The sequence below is a fragment of the Erinaceus europaeus genome, chromosome 11, assembly GCF_950295315.1.
Source record: "Erinaceus europaeus chromosome 11, mEriEur2.1, whole genome shotgun sequence".
In the NCBI taxonomy this organism is placed as follows: Eukaryota; Metazoa; Chordata; class Mammalia; order Eulipotyphla; family Erinaceidae; genus Erinaceus; species Erinaceus europaeus.
In genome coordinates, this window is record NC_080172.1 from 68,742,463 (window position 1) to 68,761,524 (window position 19,062).

The window sequence follows — 19,062 nt, forward strand, 5'->3', positions numbered from 1 at the left end:
GTTGGTTGGCCAGGCAGTGGCACCCTCAGTTGTACACGTTACACTGTGCCAGACCTGGGTTTAAGCCTCAGTTCTCACCTGCAAGGGGAAGCTTTGTGAGCAGAGAAGCAGTGCTGCAAGTGTCTTTCTCTCTTCCTATCTCCCCTTTCCCTCTCGATTTCACTGTCTCTAATAATCAATAAAATCAATAAAAGTTAGACTCAGTCTGTCAATATTCAAAAAACAATTTTCTCATTCTTTCTCAAGATTTTTAAAAGTACTTTTTTTTATGGGGAGTTGGTCAGTAGCGCAGCATGTTAAGCGCATGTGGCACGAAGTGCAAGGACTGGCAAGAGGATCCCAGTTTGAGCCCCCAGCTCCCTACCTCCTGAGGGGTCACCTCACAGGTGATGAGGCAGGTCTGCAAGTGTCTATCTTTTTCTCCCCCTCTCTGTCTTCCCCTCCTCTCTCCATTTCTCTCTGTCCTATTTAACAATGATGACATCAACAACAACAACAATAATAACGACAACAACAATGAAAAACAACAAGGGCAACAAAAGGGAAAATAAATTAATATAAAATTTTTTTAAATTTATTATTGGATAGAGACAGAGAGAAATTGAGAGTGGGGCAGGGAGAGATAAAGAAGGAGAGAGACAGAGACACCTGCAGCCCCGCTTCAGCACTCATGAAGCTTTCCTCCTGCAGGTGGGGACCAGGGGCTTGAACCTGGGTAATTGTGCACTGTAATGTGTGCCACCACCTTGCCCTTCTTTTTGAGATTTTGTTTTTTTTTATTATTTATTTACTCATTTATTGGATAACCTCTCTCTCCTCTCTCTCTCTCCCTCTCTCTCTCTCCCCCTCCCTCCCTCCTTGATGCATCCTCTAGTATGTGTGCTTTCACTTTTCCTGAATAAAAGCTTAGCATTCCCTGAAACTATGATATCCTCTGCAGTTCTTTGAGAATGGGACCATAGTGAATCTGTAACCATGGAGGAGAACCATCCTGGCCTCTTCTCCCCAAAACAAGAGAATAACATTCTGTCAACCTTGGAGACTACTTGTAAAACATTGAGTCCACAAAGACCATCGTGATTTTAAGTTTACTAAATGCCATGCATTGAGCCAGATATTTGGGGTGGGTACAAAGGTACAAGGACCAAAGAGACACTGTTGTGAGGACATGGAGGTTTGAGCAAAGAATTCTCTCCTCCTCCCTTCCCCTTCCACCTCCCCTCCCATTCCCTCCCTTCCTCTCTGTTTTTTTTTTTTTTTTTCCCTGCAGAGTTTTTACATCAACAGAAATTGAGAAGGGAAGGGGAGATGCAGAAGGAGAAAGAAAGACACCTGCAATACTGCTTGTGAAGCTTCCATGCTGCAGATGGGGACTAAGGGCTTGAGCCAGGGTCTTGACTAATTGTAACAAATGTGCTTAACTGGGTACACCACTACCTGGCCTGTAACTGGTTTTTATATATTGAACTCATATCCTGAAATGTTGCTATAATTGCTTTTTATCTCCAGGTGTATGTGTGTGTGTCTGCGTGTGTTGACTTTTGATATTTTCTTCTTTTAAAATTCATTATTAGATAGACGCTGTTGACTGGCTACGGAAGAAGGGCAAACGCTAGAAGAAGAAGAAGATTAGATAGAGACAGAGAGAAATTGAGAGGAGGGGGGAGATAGAGAGAGGGAGATGGAGACAAAGAGACACCTTCATCACTTGTGAAGTTTTCCCCCTGTATGTAGGGACTAGGGGCTTGAATCCGGGTCCTTGAACACTGTAATGTGTGCATTTAACCATATGTGCCACCGCCTGGTCCCCACTCTCAGATTTTCTACACAGACAATTATGTCATCCATGAACAAAGATAATTTTATTCTTTGTCCATTGTGTATACTCTATTTCCTTTTCTTGTATTACTGTATTGACTTGAGCTTCAAGATAATGCTGAAAAGCAATCGTTATGAAAAATTCCATAACACTGCTCTCCAGTGTTACAGCTCAAAAGTAACAAAAGAACGAGGCTGAGGCTGCCGGGAGAGCAGGAAGTTAACAGGTTACAGGCTGATTCCTACCAGACCTGCACAAACTTGTACTGCAGAACTCAATTTTTATCTGTTTCAAGCTGGGTGAGGCACAGGCTAATTGGTTACAGAGTCCATCAAGGTGCTGACAATAAAGGTGAGAGCAGGTTGGTTGCAATCAGAGCCCGCCACTCGGGATACTGGAATGCGGAAGAGTCCACCAGGAGCAGTTTTCTCATTCTTTTACCTATGGGTTTTTCATTTCACAATGGCTAAAGTAGACATCTCTACCTTATTCCTGATCATAGTGGGAAAGTGGTTATATAATTTTAATATTTTAGAATTTATTGCAATTTTAAAACTATATTAGATGGGAAGAACATATATGTTAGGGTGTTGAATAAAATATGTACTTATACATATGTTGGCATATATATGTTTATGTGTTAGTATACTTATAGATTAGATTGTTAGTTACCTTATTCATGCATTTTATTTATTTTTTTTTAAGATTTTATTTATTTATTAATGGGAAAGATAGGAGAGAGAAAGAACCAGACATCACTCTGGCACATGTGCTGCCGGGGATTGAACACAGGACCTAGCTTGAGAGTCCAAAGCCTTATCACTGCGCCACCTCCTGGACCACTGTTTCTTTCCTTTTAATTGTTATAAATTGTTATTTCCGTAGAGTTATAGTTCTGAAAACTGCAAGGACACCCCAAAGTAATGAGATCCAGATTAAAAGATTACTTTCCCTTATTATAGTTTAGATGGTGGGAAAAAAAGAGAGATTAAATCGCTTACCCAAAGACAGAGTCAATAAATAAGAAAACGGTAATTAGAGCCCAGGCCTTTTGGCGTGAAACTATCAACAGGATGCCAGTCACAGCTGGTGTACATTATCCTTCCTCTCTGAAGGCAGACAACACTAGTAATATGGATCAATGCTATTCAAGAACTGATGCCACTAACTAAAATGTCAGCATAGCAAATAAGAAACCTGCTTTATGTTTACTTAGAAAAGTGGAAGGTGAAATCTTCAACTTGGAGATGCTGCTTGAAGATATTAAGGAGAAATCTGATAAAGACAAATACATTTCAGCTCCTTCTCTTCCTGTGAGCTCTTCAGTGCTCTTGGATGCCTTGGCACCCATGTCTTCTCCACCCTCCAGTGAGGTAATAACAGCAATTTAGAACCTAGTTTCATGCCAGGAAAAATGGCTTTAAGCCTTTATACAAAACCTCATTTGTGGAATCACCAAATTGCCTTTTAATATTCTACAAAAATCTCATGTCCCAAAGTGCATGAATTATATTATTTTAAACTGGAGTCAGCATTTAAAAACTAAGTCATTCCAAGTGTTGGTTTTTGAAACATTTCATAAGTTTAGGATGTAACAACACAATTTAAATTGATGAACTGCTGAAGAGCCATTTCTTTTGGGTAAATAGTACCATTGTCGGTGGATTATGCCTGGCAGAAGTAATTTTTCTTCTTGATCATTTTGTATTTCCTCTTGTAAGAAAAATACTTTCAGTGAAAGAACTATTCCCCATAAATTCACTTCTGCATTTTCTTTTACTCAAATTAAATCCTTTTGGATTGCCTACATTTGCATGATTAGGAATTCAAGTCAATCAGCACTGTCTTTCTATTCCTTTTCGTTTTCGTGGCCTCAACTACATGAACATCTCAAAGTAAACTAGAATTCTGAGAAACTGAATCATCTAGATAATTACATTAAATTGGCTCTTTGCACAGTATCTGAGGACACAGTCTGTGGCTGATGTTCAAAACGTGCTAGGTTTTTGTCAAAATTGAGGGTAAAGGAGAAATAGCCAACTTGGACAGTGTGCTCCTTGTGACCCCAGTTTGAGTCTCACTCCCACCACATTGGCTGATGCTTCGGTGCTGTGGTCTCTCTCACTATCTCTGCCTCTCTGTCTCTATATAAAATGAAACAAAACACAACAAGAAAAGAACTAAGATCAAGATGATGAAGACCATATAAATGTGAGCTTTTCTAAGTCCCCTGAACACATATCCCTAGAAAAAATCTCATTCACGTAAGAGCAAGGTTGAGAGGCTATTTTTATAATCTTGACATCCGGGCCCCTAGCCCCAGGCAGAAATCTTTGCTCAGGCTCCTGTGTCCCCACAACATTGTGTCTCATTGAAATGTCCTTGTACACAACAACTGTTGTGGATGGGTGAGAATCTGACAACTGCCCCAGAAAAAAAGTTTACTGCTAGTTTGGTTCTTTCGTTCAGCAATTATTTGCTGAGGATAAGCACCTTTCTAGGTACTGGGGAATATAACATAAATTGAGGTAGATAAATCATCTGCCCTCCAGATGCTTATATTTCTGTGAAGGACATATACAGTGAACAAATGAAATTAATACATGATTACAGGATATTAACAGTACTGTGCAGGAAGCAATTATGTATTTGTTATGACGCTGAAGCCAAAATGCCTGGACCCCAATACTGGCTTTGTGATCTTGGGAAAGTTTTGAAAACCTTTGGTGTTTCAGTTTCCCCAACAGTAAAAAGGGGGATAACAATACCTGCCTTTCAGGGTTGTTAATAGTATTTAAATGAGTTAATATAAGTGCTTAAAATGGTTTGACTCATAATAAGCACATTAGTTGGGTGTCAGCTATTGTGACTATTATGTCATGGGATATGACCAGAAGTAACTTCTGTTGGTAGGAGAGGCTTTTCAGAGGAACTTACATTTTCAGGAGATAGCTGATGAGGACTGGAGAGGGGAGGGAGGGACAACAGACAGGACATGATGGTGTGTCAGAAATGGGGTGCTGAACTGATCTGGAGTCACCTGAGGGAAAGCAGTCCTAATGACAAGTTCCTCTGTGTGCTCCCCAGAGTCCCAGAGAGCATCCTGACTGTGGGCATAAAGGGGTTGGGGGTGACTGCCTGTCCCTGCTCCCCCATCACTTGCACTGAGTAGGAATTGCCCTTTTTTTTTGAGGAGCTGCCCTGCAGCCCTCTTGAGGGTCTGAGAAATTCTAGTAGAGAAGTAAACTGTGGGGCCTGGACTATACAACCGTGGGTGGAGAGGGCTAGAGAACAGAAAAAGGCAAAGGCCATTGTGTCCCCACAGTACCCTACAACAGGTGGCTCCTTCCACTGTCCCAGGAGTGCTGAAACAAAGTGAAATCCCCCAAAATGCTCTACCAGACTGAATCCAAAACCAAGTCATCCCCCCAAAGTGGGGCTCCCATGTAGCTCAAGAAACCGATTCTAAAATTCAAGCTGCCTTAAAAGAAAAAAAGTACTAACCCCTGGGGTGCTATTACTACAACCAACCTAATCAAATGACCACAAGAGTGTCCTCTAATTCTAGGGTAACTTCCAGCAACCTGGTCCTGGTTCTGTTAAGTTCTGTTGGTTCTTGTAACCAGTATTGCTGAATGCAGCCTTCGCATGGGATCACCGGTTATACTCTCATCTGGGTGTTCATGTAGGCAATGGCTGCTGGTATTGCTAACATTCCCCAGTTTTTCAGCACCAGGAGAAACTTGCCTGTGGTCCTTCAAGCTGCAGTCTGCTTGGAAACTTCCTGTGGGTGTGACTAAAATGCAGACCTTAGACTCTAGGGCGAGTCTGCATTTCTAGAGTTCTAACAAGCTCCCAGGTGGTGCCAAAATTACTGATCTGGGGCCACACCTTGAGGTTCTTTCACTGGGAGTGATTTGAAGAATAAACTGCCCTGAGTCTAAAAGGATGACAGCATTATAATGAGCAGTAAAAATAACAATTCTGTTGGTTCAGAGCTTTATAGTTTACAAAGACATTTTTGCAAACAACTGAAGCATGGAAAAGTGGGAAAATTTGCCTAGGGCGAATGATAAGAAACACTGAATCCTACGTCTAGGAGCTCGGGTAGAGGGCTGCTCACTACATTCTGCTAAGTAAGAGTCTAGAGGTGGTAAGAGAAAACACAGTTGTGTGTGTATATGGAGAAAAGAACCTTTATTATTATTATTATTATTTGCTTCCAGGGTTATTGCTGGGGCTCGGTGCCTACACTACAAATCCACTGCTCCTGGTGGCCATTTTTCCCATTTCGTTGCCCTTGTTGTTATTGGTATTGGTATTGTTGTTGGACAGGACAGAGCGAAATCGAGAGAGAATGGGAAGACAGAGGCAGAGAGAAGAATAGACATCTGCACACCTGCTTCACTGCCCATGAATCGACCTCCCCACAAGTAGGGAGCCTGAGGCTCAAACTCCTTGTACTGGTCCTTGCACTTGGCGATATGTGCTCTTAACCCCCTTAGCTACTGCCCGGCCCCCAGAACACATATTTATTTATTTATTTATTTATTTTACTGTTCAGCTCTGGTTTATAGTAGTGCAAGGGATTGAACTTGGGACTTTGGAGCCTCAGGCATGAGTCTTTTTGCATAACCATTATGTTATTTACCCCCAGAATTTTTATTTTTAAAAAATTATACAATCATATGCTTATTGCAAAAAAAAAAAAATCAGAACATAGAGAAAAGTAAAAAGTTTCACTGAGGGGGTCCGGGTGGTAGCACAGTGGGTTAAGCGCACATGGTGCAAAGCACAAGGACTGGCATAAAGATCCCGGTTTGAGCCCCACTCCTCACCTGCAGGGGAGTTGCTTCACAGGCAATGAAGCAGGTCTGCAGATGTCTTTCTCTCTCCCTCTCTGTCTTTCCCTCCTCTCTCCATTTCTCTCTGTCCTATCCAACAAGGATAACACTGCCAACAATAATAACTACAACAATAAGACAACAAGGGCAGCAAAAAAAAAAAAAAAAGGGAAAAAAATTTCACTGGAAAAAAAGAGTCACTGCTGACATTTTACTATATATCCCTTTTTTTTTTTTTTTACTCTATGTAGACACATTTTTGCAAAAATGGGATTATATTATATATATTGCTTTATGGTGTTTTTTTCACCCAGCATTAAATCATGGACCTCTCAATATACCACTTTCAAACAATTTAGCTTTGTTTTTTGAGGAATGTACCATATTATATAGATGTACCCCAATTTACTTTTTACCACTGTAGTCAGTGCTGAGGCTTGGAGCCTGCACAACTCCACCATCCCAAGTGTGTGTATGTGTATTTTTAAGAGAGACAAAGATAAAGAGGGAGAGAGAAAGAGAGACACCGGTACCATAACTCTACCACTCGTGAAGCTTTCTCCCCTGCAGATGGTGATGAGAGCTTGACCCCTGGTCCTTGAGCATAGTAACGTGTGCATTCTACAGAATGTGCCACTGCCTAGCCCTGTACCATAATTTATTTAACCAATCCTTTAATGATGAGTTTAGTTTTTTTTTTCAGTTATTTGATATTGTGAGCACTGGTTAGGATAACATCACTTTATATACAAATGTTGGGCCATCACTGATTCTTCCCCTAGAATAAAGGTCCAGGAGTTTAGTGAGTTATTCAAAAGGTAGACACTAAAACTTCTGTTAATTTAGGGGGTCGGGTGGTAGTCCAGTGGGTTAAGTGCACCTGGCGTGGAGCACAAGGACCAGCTTAAGGATCCCGGTTTGAGCCCCCGGCTCCCCACCTGCAAGGGAGTCGCTTCATAGGCGGTGAAGCAGGTCTGCAGGTGTCTATCTTTCTCTCCCCCTCTCTGTCTTCCTCTCCTCTCTCCATTTCTCTCTGTCCTATCCAACAACGACGACATCAATAACAACAACAATAAAAAAAACAAGAGCAACAAAAGGGAATTTTTAAAAAAAAATTCTGTTAATTTGATCTTTAGCAAGGGATGCCAGTTTACACAACTATAACACATAGAAATGACAGTGTTTTCAACCTGACCTCACCTGGTTTTTTTTTCCCCCAACTCTACTAATGTGATATAAGGAAAACTGGCATCTTGTTATCTTATTTTGTTTTGCTTTGACTATTTGTTAAATTGAATCTACCTTCCTGATTCCTGACCTCCTCTTTGACAACATCAACATTTCGTTTGTAAAATTGAATCCACAATTATGGAATGGCAGACAGCTGAAAAATATTAAGAGCAAATGAAGTTCAGCATTGAAATTTGAATTATACAGAGAGCTTTGACAAGTGTGCAGAGAGCACAAGTAGAGCTGAAGGTTCAGACCCTGGATCTATCACTCTGTGTGACCTTGCCCACTATGCTCTGGTCTCAGGTTATTCATCCTTAAAAAGCAACAATTTGGATTGGTGAAATAGCTTACTTGGATAATGTGCTGCTTTGCCACGTGTGTGACTCAGGTTCTACCTGGTCCCCACCATATTGAATGAGGCTTTGATGCTGTGGTCTCTTTTGCAAGCTCCTTCTCTCGGGCTATTAAAAAAAAAAAAAAAGGAACAAGGAATAAAGGAGACTACATGAGAAGCACCTGGCACAGCAAGGAATCAACACATATCTATTTTTACTAGTAATACTGAAACAGTGCCTCCCCCCCAAAAAAAAATTAGTGGAGAGGGTGGGAGAGATAGCATAATGGTTATGCAAAGAGACTGCCTGAAGCTCTGAAGTAGTGGGTTCAGTACCCACCATAAGCCAAAGATGAACAGTGTTCTAGTTAAAATAGTAATAGTAATAATAATAATGCCAGGTGGTGGTGCATCTGGTGGAGTGCACATGCTCCAGTGCAAAAGGACCCAGGTTCAAGGCCCTGGCCCCCACATGCAGGGAGAAAGCTTCACAACTAGTGAAGTGGTGCTGCAGGTGTCTCTGTTTCTCTATCTTCCTACCCCCCCTCTTGATTTCTCTCTGTCTCTATCCAAACAAACAAATAAATAATAATAATTAATGGGCAAAGCTTATGACTTGAATAATTATACCTTGAAGTTAAACCTAATAAATAAGCAGAGGGGAAAATGTTTATCTCCTTTACTAAAACAAGAATTGTTGGGGGGAGTCACCCGATTGAGCACATATGTTAGCATGTGCAAAGACTTGGATTTGAGTCCCCACTCCCCACCTGCTGGAGAGAGACTTCAGCAGCGGTGAAATAGGGCTGTAGGTGTCTCTGTCTTCTCCCTCTCTATTCCCTTTTCCCCTCTAAATTTCAAATCAGAAATTTTTTTGATTAGGAGAAAAAAAAAGGATGCTGGGTGCTGTGGAGTCATTGTGCAGGCATTGATAAGACTGCACCATGATAGCGTTGGTGTTGATTTTAGAAAGGTGTTAATTAACACAAGGTACTCCCCAAAAAGTAATAAAAATATTTCAAGTGATAATTTGTGATGCAGTGGAAGATGTTGTCAAACTGAGTTGCCCACATTGCTGGTGACTGTGTAAGTTGTACAACTTCTGTGGAAAGCAAATGGTGATACAAATGGTGATACAAATCATCACACAAACATGTTGGCAACCTTTGGCCAAGACTTTTCCTAAGGAAGTAATTCAAACTATGGAAAACCTCTCTGTACAGAGATGCTAATGCCAGCATTGCTGATAATGGTGGGAAACATACATTACTTTTTGTTTACATGAAGTGTATAGCCATAGTGAAAGATAGATTCTCGGTATAATTTTTGTGTGTGTGTGTGTTAAGAAATGATATACAGATAGTAATTTAGGCATAAAATCCTTGATTTAATTCTTGGTTCAATAGCTTTCTTTCTTTCTTCCTTCCTTCCTTCCTTCCTTCCTTTCTTCCTTCTTTCCTTTCGCCTTTCTTTCTTTCTTTCTTTCTTTCTCTCTCTCTTCCCCTTCCTACCTTCCTTCCTTCCTTCCTTCCTTCCTTCCTTCCTTCCTTCCTTCCTTCCTTTCTTCCTTTCGCCTCCAGGGTTATTGCTGGGCTCAGTGCCTACACTATGAACCCAATGCTCCTGGTGGCCATTTTTTCCATTATCCAATTTTGTGTTGGGTAGGACAGAGAGAAGTTGAAAGGGGAGGAGAGATAGAGAGGGAGAGTGCAAGACCTGCTTCACCTCTTCTGAAGTGAGCCCTCTGCTGGTGGGGAGCCAGGGACTTGAACTGGGATCTTTGAGCAGGTCCTTGTGCTTCATACTATGTGCACTTAACCCAGTACGCTACCGCCCAGCCTCCAATAGATTTCTTCACAAAAGGTTTAAGACCAACAAGTGATCAGACTGGTAGATTTAAAAATCATGTTGAATCTGTTCATTCTTTGGTGGAACTTGTAGTAACTTGAAACTATAATACAGGGGGAAAAGAAGAGGGGGAAACTATTGTCTCATCTGTAAACTGTACTTGAATATCCGTTTGGAGAAGGTGGGAAGTGAAGGCAGTGTCCAGTCATTCTCTCTCTAATCCTCAGGTCTTTGCAGGGCAGGTCTCACTGAGAGAGCTCAAATAGGCAAGAGGCCCTGCAGGGGTGAGCTCAGCCAGGTGCTGGGCTGTGTATGAGCAGCCAGAGGGATGAGTCACTTCCTCCCTCACATCCACATCTCTGTGTGTGTTTTTGTGGTGCAGGAGGACCCCAACAGCACTTCACCAAGGCAGGACCATGTAGAGATCACCAGTCCAAGCTGTGTCTTCTGCCAACAGGTTCTTGAATGGTGAGGTCTTCTTATTGTTAAGTTTTCAGGGTGGGTGGGACTCAGTCCTGGCAAAGCAAGTCCAGTGAGTGTGGGTGCCTGCAAAAAGAATGGGGGTCAGAGGTCATGGACCTATCACACAAGTACTCAGCCTCCCTCCCAGTAGACAAAGGCCTTCCTCTAGCAGGGGTTCTCCATGGGGAGAACACCATAGTCACCAGAGATGTAAAATAAAATCCTTGTCTTAGGCCCCCCACCCCTCAAGGTTGGAGCCCTGATAGAAACAGCAGATTTTTTAAAAAATTATTATTTGTTTGTTTGTCCTCAAAGGGGCTTCAGTGCTCTAGGCTTTTTTCAGATAGTAAGAAAGAGAGAAGCATCGCTGAAGCTTCCTCCAATGTGGTGGGAGACAGGCTTGAGCCTGGGGGGTACACATGACAAAGGAGGCTATCTTGGCAGCCTGGAATAGCACTTTTTAATCTTCCCATGTGATTCTGCTGAGGAAATAGCACTTTAGCACTTGGATTCATTTGAACATTGATTGTCCAGAAGAGAGATTATTAGACAACACTGGACAACAGCTCCACCAACACTACCCTCTCTTCATGATGGGTGGAAATCTTCCCTGTTTGGCTGTCACTTCTCTCCTATCCCCTCAGTCCTACTGAAGATAGGCCTGATCCTACTCCTGAGGGCTTAGTCCTCCCTCCTCCTCAATGGTAAACCATCCAGGGTAACAAGTTGTAAATCACGTGAAAAAAAAAAATACTGGGGAGTTGGGCGGTAGTGCAGCAGGTTAAGCACACGTGGCACAAAGCACAAGGACCTGCATAAGGATCCTGGTTCGAACCCCTGGGCTCCCCACCTGCAGGGGAGTCCCTTCAGGTGGTGAAGCAGGTCTGCAGGTGTCTATCTTTCTCTCCCCTTCTCTGTCTTCCCCATCTCTCTCCATTTCTCTCTGTCCTATCTAACAACAACGATATCAATAACAACAACAATAATAACTACAACAACAATAAAAAGACAAGGACAACAAAAGGGAAAATAAATAAAATTTTTAAAAAATTTAAAAAATACTGAAGATAAAAAAAAAATCCTAAGGAAAACCCCTTACTGTTCAAAATAGTCACTCTGTAGTCATTCCACCAGAACCATCTTTTCAGGCTGCTGTTAATGAGAGGTGCCACCTCCAAGCCCAGGAGGCACAAAGGTTGGCTAATTTACTTTTGAAAGGTTAAGAGTCAAGGAGGGAGGAGCTGTGTAGCTACCATGATTACATGCACCTAATGAATGGTAATAGAGACACATGACAAGGTTTCCAAGACTGAAATTTCCTACTAGAAAGCATTCCACTGCAGGAATGGGCACTTGTCATAAGTGCTCTCTTGAGTTTCTGCCTCTGAGGAAAGGAACAGCATGGTGTTTAGGCTAAAAATTACTGTTTCATGTGGCCATTACATTAACTGGATATGTCAGTTATCAACTTGACTCTTCCTTAAAGACAAGGGGGCACTAATGATGCTGCTGGCTTTCTGAGTCATCCTGGGACTAGGGTTTTCATTTGCTGAATGAAAAAATCCAGATGTGTTTGTTTGTTTACCAGAGCACTGTTTAGCTTTGGCTTTTGGTGGTGTGAGAGATTGAACCAGATATGAAAGTCTTTTTGCATCACCATTATGCTATCTCCCCCATGCTTGTTTTATGTTTAAGTATAATAAAAATAGTTTGACACTTAAACATTTTGATGAACTGGCAAAATAGCTTACCTGGGTAGTGTGCCTACTTTGCCACTTTGCTTGTGCTCTAGGTTTGAGCCTGGCCCCAACCACACTGGAGCATTACAGGAAGCATCAGTACTATAGTGTCTTTCCATCACTCCCTCACTGCTCTCTCTCTCTCTCTCTCCACCCAGAAGAGTTGATACAGAATGCTGAAGCCCTGACAGTGGCAAAGAAAAAAAGAATCTTGATTAGGCACTGAAAATATGAAATGCTTCCCTTCCAAGGTCCTAGTCTAGACCATACAAAAACCTCTTAGTACTAAGACAGGAACCCATATATCCTTTTAAATTTATTATTTTATGAAGGATAAGATGGAAAGGAAAATACAACCAAGAATAAAATCAGATCTAACAGGAGGTGGTGCTGTGGGAAGCACTGCACCCTCAAGCATGGCATCCTGAGTTCAGCTCCCAGCATCTCATGTGCCAGAGTCCTGCTCTGGTTCTCTCTCTCTATCGTTAATAAACAAGTAAGTTGGGAGTCGGGCGGTAGCGCAGTGGGTTAAGCGCATATGGCACAAAGTGCAAGGACCAGGGTAAGGATCCTGGTTCGAGCCCCTGGCTCCCCACCTACAGGGTAGTCACTTCACAAGTAGTGAAGCAGGTCTGCAGGTGTCTGTCTTTCTCTCCTTCTCTCTGTCTTCCCCTCCTCTCTCCATTTCTCTCTGTCCTATCTAATAGCGATGACATCAGCTACAACAACAACAACAACAAAAACAATCAAGGGCAACAAAAGGGAAAATAAATAAAATATAAAAAAAGCTTTAAAAAATAAACAATAAGTCATTAGATCTAACAGTGAGTCCACTGCAGAGTAGTGAGAAGCTATATGTACATGTTTTATAAATTGGAGTCTACATGATTCTTGAGGAGTTAATTGAATGAAGGACTATATGATCTTTTTTTTTTCCTTCTGAGATTTTATTTGTTGGGGGCTGGGCATTAGCATATCTGATGGAGCGCACACATTACAGTGCACAAGGACCAGGGTTCAAACCCTTGGTCCTCACATGCAGTGGGGAAACTTTACGAGTGGTGAAGAAATGCTGCAGCTGTCCTCTCCATTTCAATTGTGTGGAATTGTGTGGAGTTGTGTACAACTCCACACAATTCCCACCACCAGAACTCTGTATTCCATCCCCTTTCCTGATAACTTTCCTATTCTTTAACCCTCTGAGAGCATGGATCCAAGGTCACTGTGGGATACAGAAGGTGGAAGGTCTGGCTTCTGTAATTGCTTCGCCGCTGAACATAGGTGTTGACAGGTCGATCCATACTCCCAGCCTGTCTCTCTCTTTCCCTAGTGGGGAAGGGCTCTGGGGAAGCAGAGCTCCAGGACACACTGGTGGGGTTGTCTGTCCAGGGAAGTCTAGTCAACATCCTGCTATTATCTGGAACCTGGTGGTTGACAAGAGAGTTAACATACAAAGCCAAACAAATTGTTGACCAATCATGGACCTAAAAGCTGGAATAGTGCAGATGAAGAGTTGGGGGGTCCTCTATTTTGTAGATAGCTAGTAGGCATATTTTAGTTACATTCCAAAGGGCCCGTGACTATACTAGTGATTTTTTTTTTTTGCCTGAGTCTGAAATCTGATATGCAGGTGGATCCTAATTATTGTCTGGGGAGATGATGTCATGGCTGGAAGAAGGACCAGAAAGCTGGATCAGAGAAGAGAATAGCTCCCAAATATGGGAGAGATGTATAAATATTGTTGATTGTAAACTCCATCGATTTGATGTGATGTGGGGCCCATATTCAGCTTAGGAGCCTATGTGACCTCTGCATCCCTGTAGATCTGAGCTTACATTCTGTGGTCATAAGTAGGAACATTCCAAGAAGCTGCCCCACTATCAACCCATCTTCCTCAAGTGTAGCATAGAGTTCCATCCCTTCAGAGGATGGAACATTCTCTACCATTGTTGATCCACGTTGAGGGCAAGGTCCTATGGGGGCCCACAAAGGGGTCTATTTTGTTGTTACTGCTAGAGATGACTGGTAACAATGGAGAGAGGGATTTATTGGAGGTCTAGGCCCATCGTGTCTGTTTGGGAGACCCAGGACTCCCCAATTAGGGCCCCAACTGATGGGGTGGCCTGATAGTGACTAAAGAGTCATCATCGTTAAAGTATGCCAGTCTCTTGCCCTGATTCAGCTTTTGTAGTCCTTGCTTTGATGAAGTTAGGTAACTTAGTCTTGTTGAAAAACTGCCCTCAAGTAGAAAGCTATTATGTTCAACAAGAAGTTCTTAGTATACAAGAAGTTATAGAAAAAGTCATGTATTAAACTGAACTCATTTGAGTGAGATCCAAGTTTCCCACTTTAGAGAGCAGATGTTTAAATGCCTGAGGTGTAGGGTGGAGACAGAATATGAGGTGTGGAAAATATGTGACTCAGGAGGACAGCATGTTTTTTCCAGAGAAAAGGAATGTATGGCAATTTTAGCCCCCAGGCCCACTAACTCCAAGCCTGGTACTTGCCTCCGTGGGAAGCTGGTCCAGCGTAGTTGGAAAAGCCTTCCTATACCAGGCAATATCTCAGTCCCATACTCCAAGGGGGAGCAGTCTCATTTTGTCTTACAGAACCAGGATAATCTGGGCACAGTGCTCTCCACACTAAGAATGGACAACTCCCCTTAGGGGCTATGACTAGATCCTAGGGGCTGACAGAGCTCTATTAATTAGAACCACTTTGAGAGTGTTAGTATTTCTGGGAAGCGACAAAGTGGGTAACAGAAAAGGCTAGGGAAAATTCCTGGCAAACAACTGGAGTCCCTTCTTTCTGATGCCCCCTGGTGGTCCTGACAACTATGAGGAACCCCACACACTCCTTCTTCTTATAGCGTTTGCCCTTCTTCCGTAGACAACAGCGTCAGGTTGAAAGCTGTCAGGAGCTGCTTATTGCTGGCTTTGAAAGTGACTGGGATCCATGTGGATTCAGTTGGGTAGGAAGGATCATCAGTTTCTCCAATGAATGGGTACTCACGGGATGCACCACGAGAAGGTCGATCCAATGCATCCCACACACTCCTATAACCTTTAGCCTCTTAGACACAGGACAAAGGAAATTCACTTGTCTGGATTTTCTGGTTAGACTCAGCCTGCATTCAAAGAGCTAAAGTCACTTGACCTGCAACTGACATATAACACAACTTGCTCCCTTGATAAGAATTAATTCTTTTTTTTTTCTTTTTTTTTTATTAAAGAAAGGATTAATTAACAAAACCATAGGGTAGGAGGGGTACAACTCCACACAATTTCCACCGCCCAATCTCCATATCCCACCCCCTCCCCCGATAGCTTGATAAGAATTAATTCTGAGACATGACTATGAAGAAAATTCTACATCCTCATTTTAAAAAAATCTGTTATCTATGTGTGTATTGTATAATACTTAGATATGACTAACTGGTAACAAAACAGGTTTTTGTCTAATATGTAGTAGGTATATTCTTTAAAAAATTTTTTTTTACTAGTGATTTACAAGATTGTAAAAATAAATAATAGGGGCATAATTCCAAACAGTTCCCACTGCCAGAGTTCTGTGTCCCATCCCCTCCATTGGAAACTTCCCTATTGTTTACCCCACTGGAAGAATGGACCAAAATTCTTTATGGCATGCAGAAGGTGGAAGTTCGGGCTTCTGAATTTCTTCTATACTGGGCATAGACATTGGTAGGTTGATCCATTACCCACCCCTCTACCCTCACCAGCCTGTATCTACCTTTCCCTAGTGGGGTAGGGCTCTGGAGAGGTGAAGTTCCAGGAAGCATTGGTGAGGTCGGCTGTCCAGGGAAATCAGGATGGAATCATAGTACCATCTGCAACTTGGTGGCTGAGATGCAGTAAGATAGAAAGCAGGACAAAATGTTTAATAAACAGGAACCATAAAGTAGGAATAGAGCAAATACAAGTAGGGCCCTTAGGGTGAAAGGAAGCTAGAAAGTCTATTTTAAGAGTGTTCTTAGGAGCCTATGTCTTAATAATCTTTGCTTAAGCTTGATATCTAACATGGGGTGGACTTAGAATATTATCTGGGTGGATAGTGTCAGAGTTGAGAGTAGAACTAGGAAGTAGGACTAGGGCAGAGAATTGCTTGAAAACTTGAAGCTATATAAATGTAATTAACTATTTACCACAATGATCCAACCATATCTGTCATATTTAGCACAGGAGCCTGTATAACCTCTGAGTCCCTGTCAGACTGAGGTCACAATCCATGGTCACAGTTGGGAACTTTCTAGGCTGTGCTCATTTCAGAACCAGTCTTCCTCAAGTGGCAGAGTAGGATGACCCAGTCTCCCTCCAGAGGGTGTGGCAATTTCTACCATTGCTATTTCATAGTGAGGGTATGGTCCTGAAGAAACTTACAAGAGGGGGTCGGGTGGTGGTGCACCTGGTTAAACACACACATTTCAGAGCACAAGGACTAGGGTTCAAGTCCCCAATCCCCACTTGCAGGAGGAAAGCTTTGCAAGTGGTGAAGCAGGGCTACAGGTGTCTATCTGTCTCTCTTCCTCTCTATAGCCCCCTTCCCTCTTGATTTCTGGCTTTCTCTATCTAATAAATAAAGATAATAAAAATTAAAAAGAAAGAAACTTACAAGAGAACTTATGATGTCATTCCTAATGGGTATGACCGGGGACGGTACAGAGAAGGATCTTTTAGAGGTGTAGGCCCATATTATCTACGGGGATTCAAAGGAGGTCTCGAAACTTTTTTTTTTAATTTTTTTTTTATTTAAAAAAGGATTAATTAACAAAACCATAGGGTAGGAGGGGTACAACTCCACACAATTCCCACCACCCAATCTCCATATCCCACCCCCTCCCCCGATAGCTTTCCCATTCTCTATCCCTCTGGGAGCATGGACCCAGGGTCATTGTGGGTTGCAGAAGGTAGAAGGTCTGGTTTCTGTAATTGCTTCCCCGCTGAACATGGGCGTTGACTGGTCGGTCCATACTCCCAGTCTGCCTCTCTCTTTGCCTAGTAGGGTGGGTCTCTGGGGAAGCTGAGCTCCAGGACATATTGGTGGGGTCTTCAATCCAGGGAAGTCTGGCCAGCATCCTGATGACACCTGGAACCTGGTGACTGAAAAGAGAGTTAACATACAAAGCCAAACAAATTGTTGAGCAATCATGGACCCAAAGCTTGGAAAAGTGGAGAGGAAGTATTAGGGGGGTACTCACTGCAAACTCTAGTGTACTGCTGCTTTCTTTTTTTCTTTTAATTTTTTTTTTATTTAAGAAAGGATTAATTAACAAAACCATAGGGTAGGAGGGGTACAACTCCACACAATTCCCACCACCCAATCTCCATATCCCACCCCCTCCCCTGATAGCTTTCCCATTCTCTATCCCTCTGGGAGCATGGACCCAGGGTCATTGAGGGATGCAGAAGGTGGAAGGTCTGGCTTCTGTAATTGCTTCCCCGCTGAACATGGGTGTTGACTGGTCGGTCCATACTCCCAGTCTGCCTCTCTCTTTCCCTAGTAGGGTGGGTCTCTGGGGAAGCTGAGGTCCAGGACATATTGGTGGGGTCTTCAATCCAGGGAAGTCTGGCCGGCATCCTGATGACACCTGGAACCTGGTGACTGAAAAGAGAGTTAACATACGAAGCCAAACAAATTGTTGAGCAATCATGGACCCAAAGCTTGGAAAAGTGGAGAGGAAGTATTAGGGAGGTACTCACTGCAAACTCTAGTGTACTTCTGCTTTCTTACTTTGGTGCCATACTCCAAACTCAGTCTGTTTCTGCTTTGCGTTTCTACTTCTTCTTTTTTTTTTTTTTTACATGCATAACATTCCCCAGATTCCCATTTAACAATACAACCCCCACTATTTCATTCATCATTTTTCATGGACCTGTATTCTCCCCACCCACCCACCCACCCACCCCAGAGTCTTTTACTTTGGTGTAATACTCCAATTCCATTTCAGGTTCGACTTGTGTTTTCTTTTCTAATCTTGTTTTTCAACTTCAGCCTGAGAGTGAGATCATCCCGTATTCATCCTTCTGTTTCTGACTTATTTCACTCAACATGATTTTTTCAAGGTCCATCCAAGATCAGCTGAAAACGGTGAAGTCACCATTTTTTACAGCTGAGTAGTATTCCATTGTGTATATATACCACAACTTGCTCAGCCACTCATCTGTTGTTGGACACCTGGGTTGCTTCCAGGTTTTGGCTATTACAAATTGTGCTGCCAAGAACATATGTGTACACAGATCTTTTTAGATGGATGTGTTGGGTTCCTTAGGATATATCCCCAGGAGGGGAATTGCAGGGTCATAGGGTAGGTCCATTTCTAGCCTTCTGGGAGTTCTCTAGACTGTTCTCCACAGAGGTTGGACCAATTGACATTCCCACCAGCAGTGAAGGAGGGTTCCTTTGACCCCACACCCTCTCCAGCATTTGCTGCTGTTACCTTTTCTGATGTATGACATTCTCACAGGAGTGAAGTGATATCTCATTGTTGTCTTTATTTGCATTTCTCTGACAATCAGAGACTTGGAGCATTTTTTCATGTGTTTCTCGGCCTTTTGGATCTCTTCTGTGGTGAATAGTCTGTCCAAGTCCTCCCCCCATTTTTGGATGGGGTTATTTGTTGTCTTGTTGTTGAGTCTGGCAAGCTCTTTATATATGTTGGTTATTAAACTCTTATCTGATGTATGGCATGTAAAGATCTTCTCCCATTCTGTGAGGGGTCTCTTGATTTGGGTAGTGGTTTCTTTTGCTGTGAAGAAGCTTTTTAAT

The 19,062-nt window shown here is 42.5% G+C and overlaps 1 protein-coding gene and 1 long non-coding RNA gene across 2 annotated transcripts in view; both read left to right on the forward strand.

Annotated features, from left to right (window-relative positions):
• The window catches only part of LOC132541405 (uncharacterized), a 101,315-nt gene that overhangs the window by 31,496 nt on the left and 50,757 nt on the right, over nt 1-19,062 (forward strand). The window lies entirely within an intron of this gene.
• The window catches only part of AKNAD1 (AKNA domain containing 1), a 62,647-nt gene that overhangs the window by 25,751 nt on the left and 17,834 nt on the right, over nt 1-19,062 (forward strand). The window contains exons 7-8 of the mRNA XM_060201967.1: nt 3,036-3,192; nt 10,461-10,546. Of these exons, the coding sequence (XP_060057950.1) occupies nt 3,036-3,192; nt 10,461-10,546 (243 nt within the window). The remainder of the gene's footprint in view (nt 1-3,035; nt 3,193-10,460; nt 10,547-19,062) is intronic.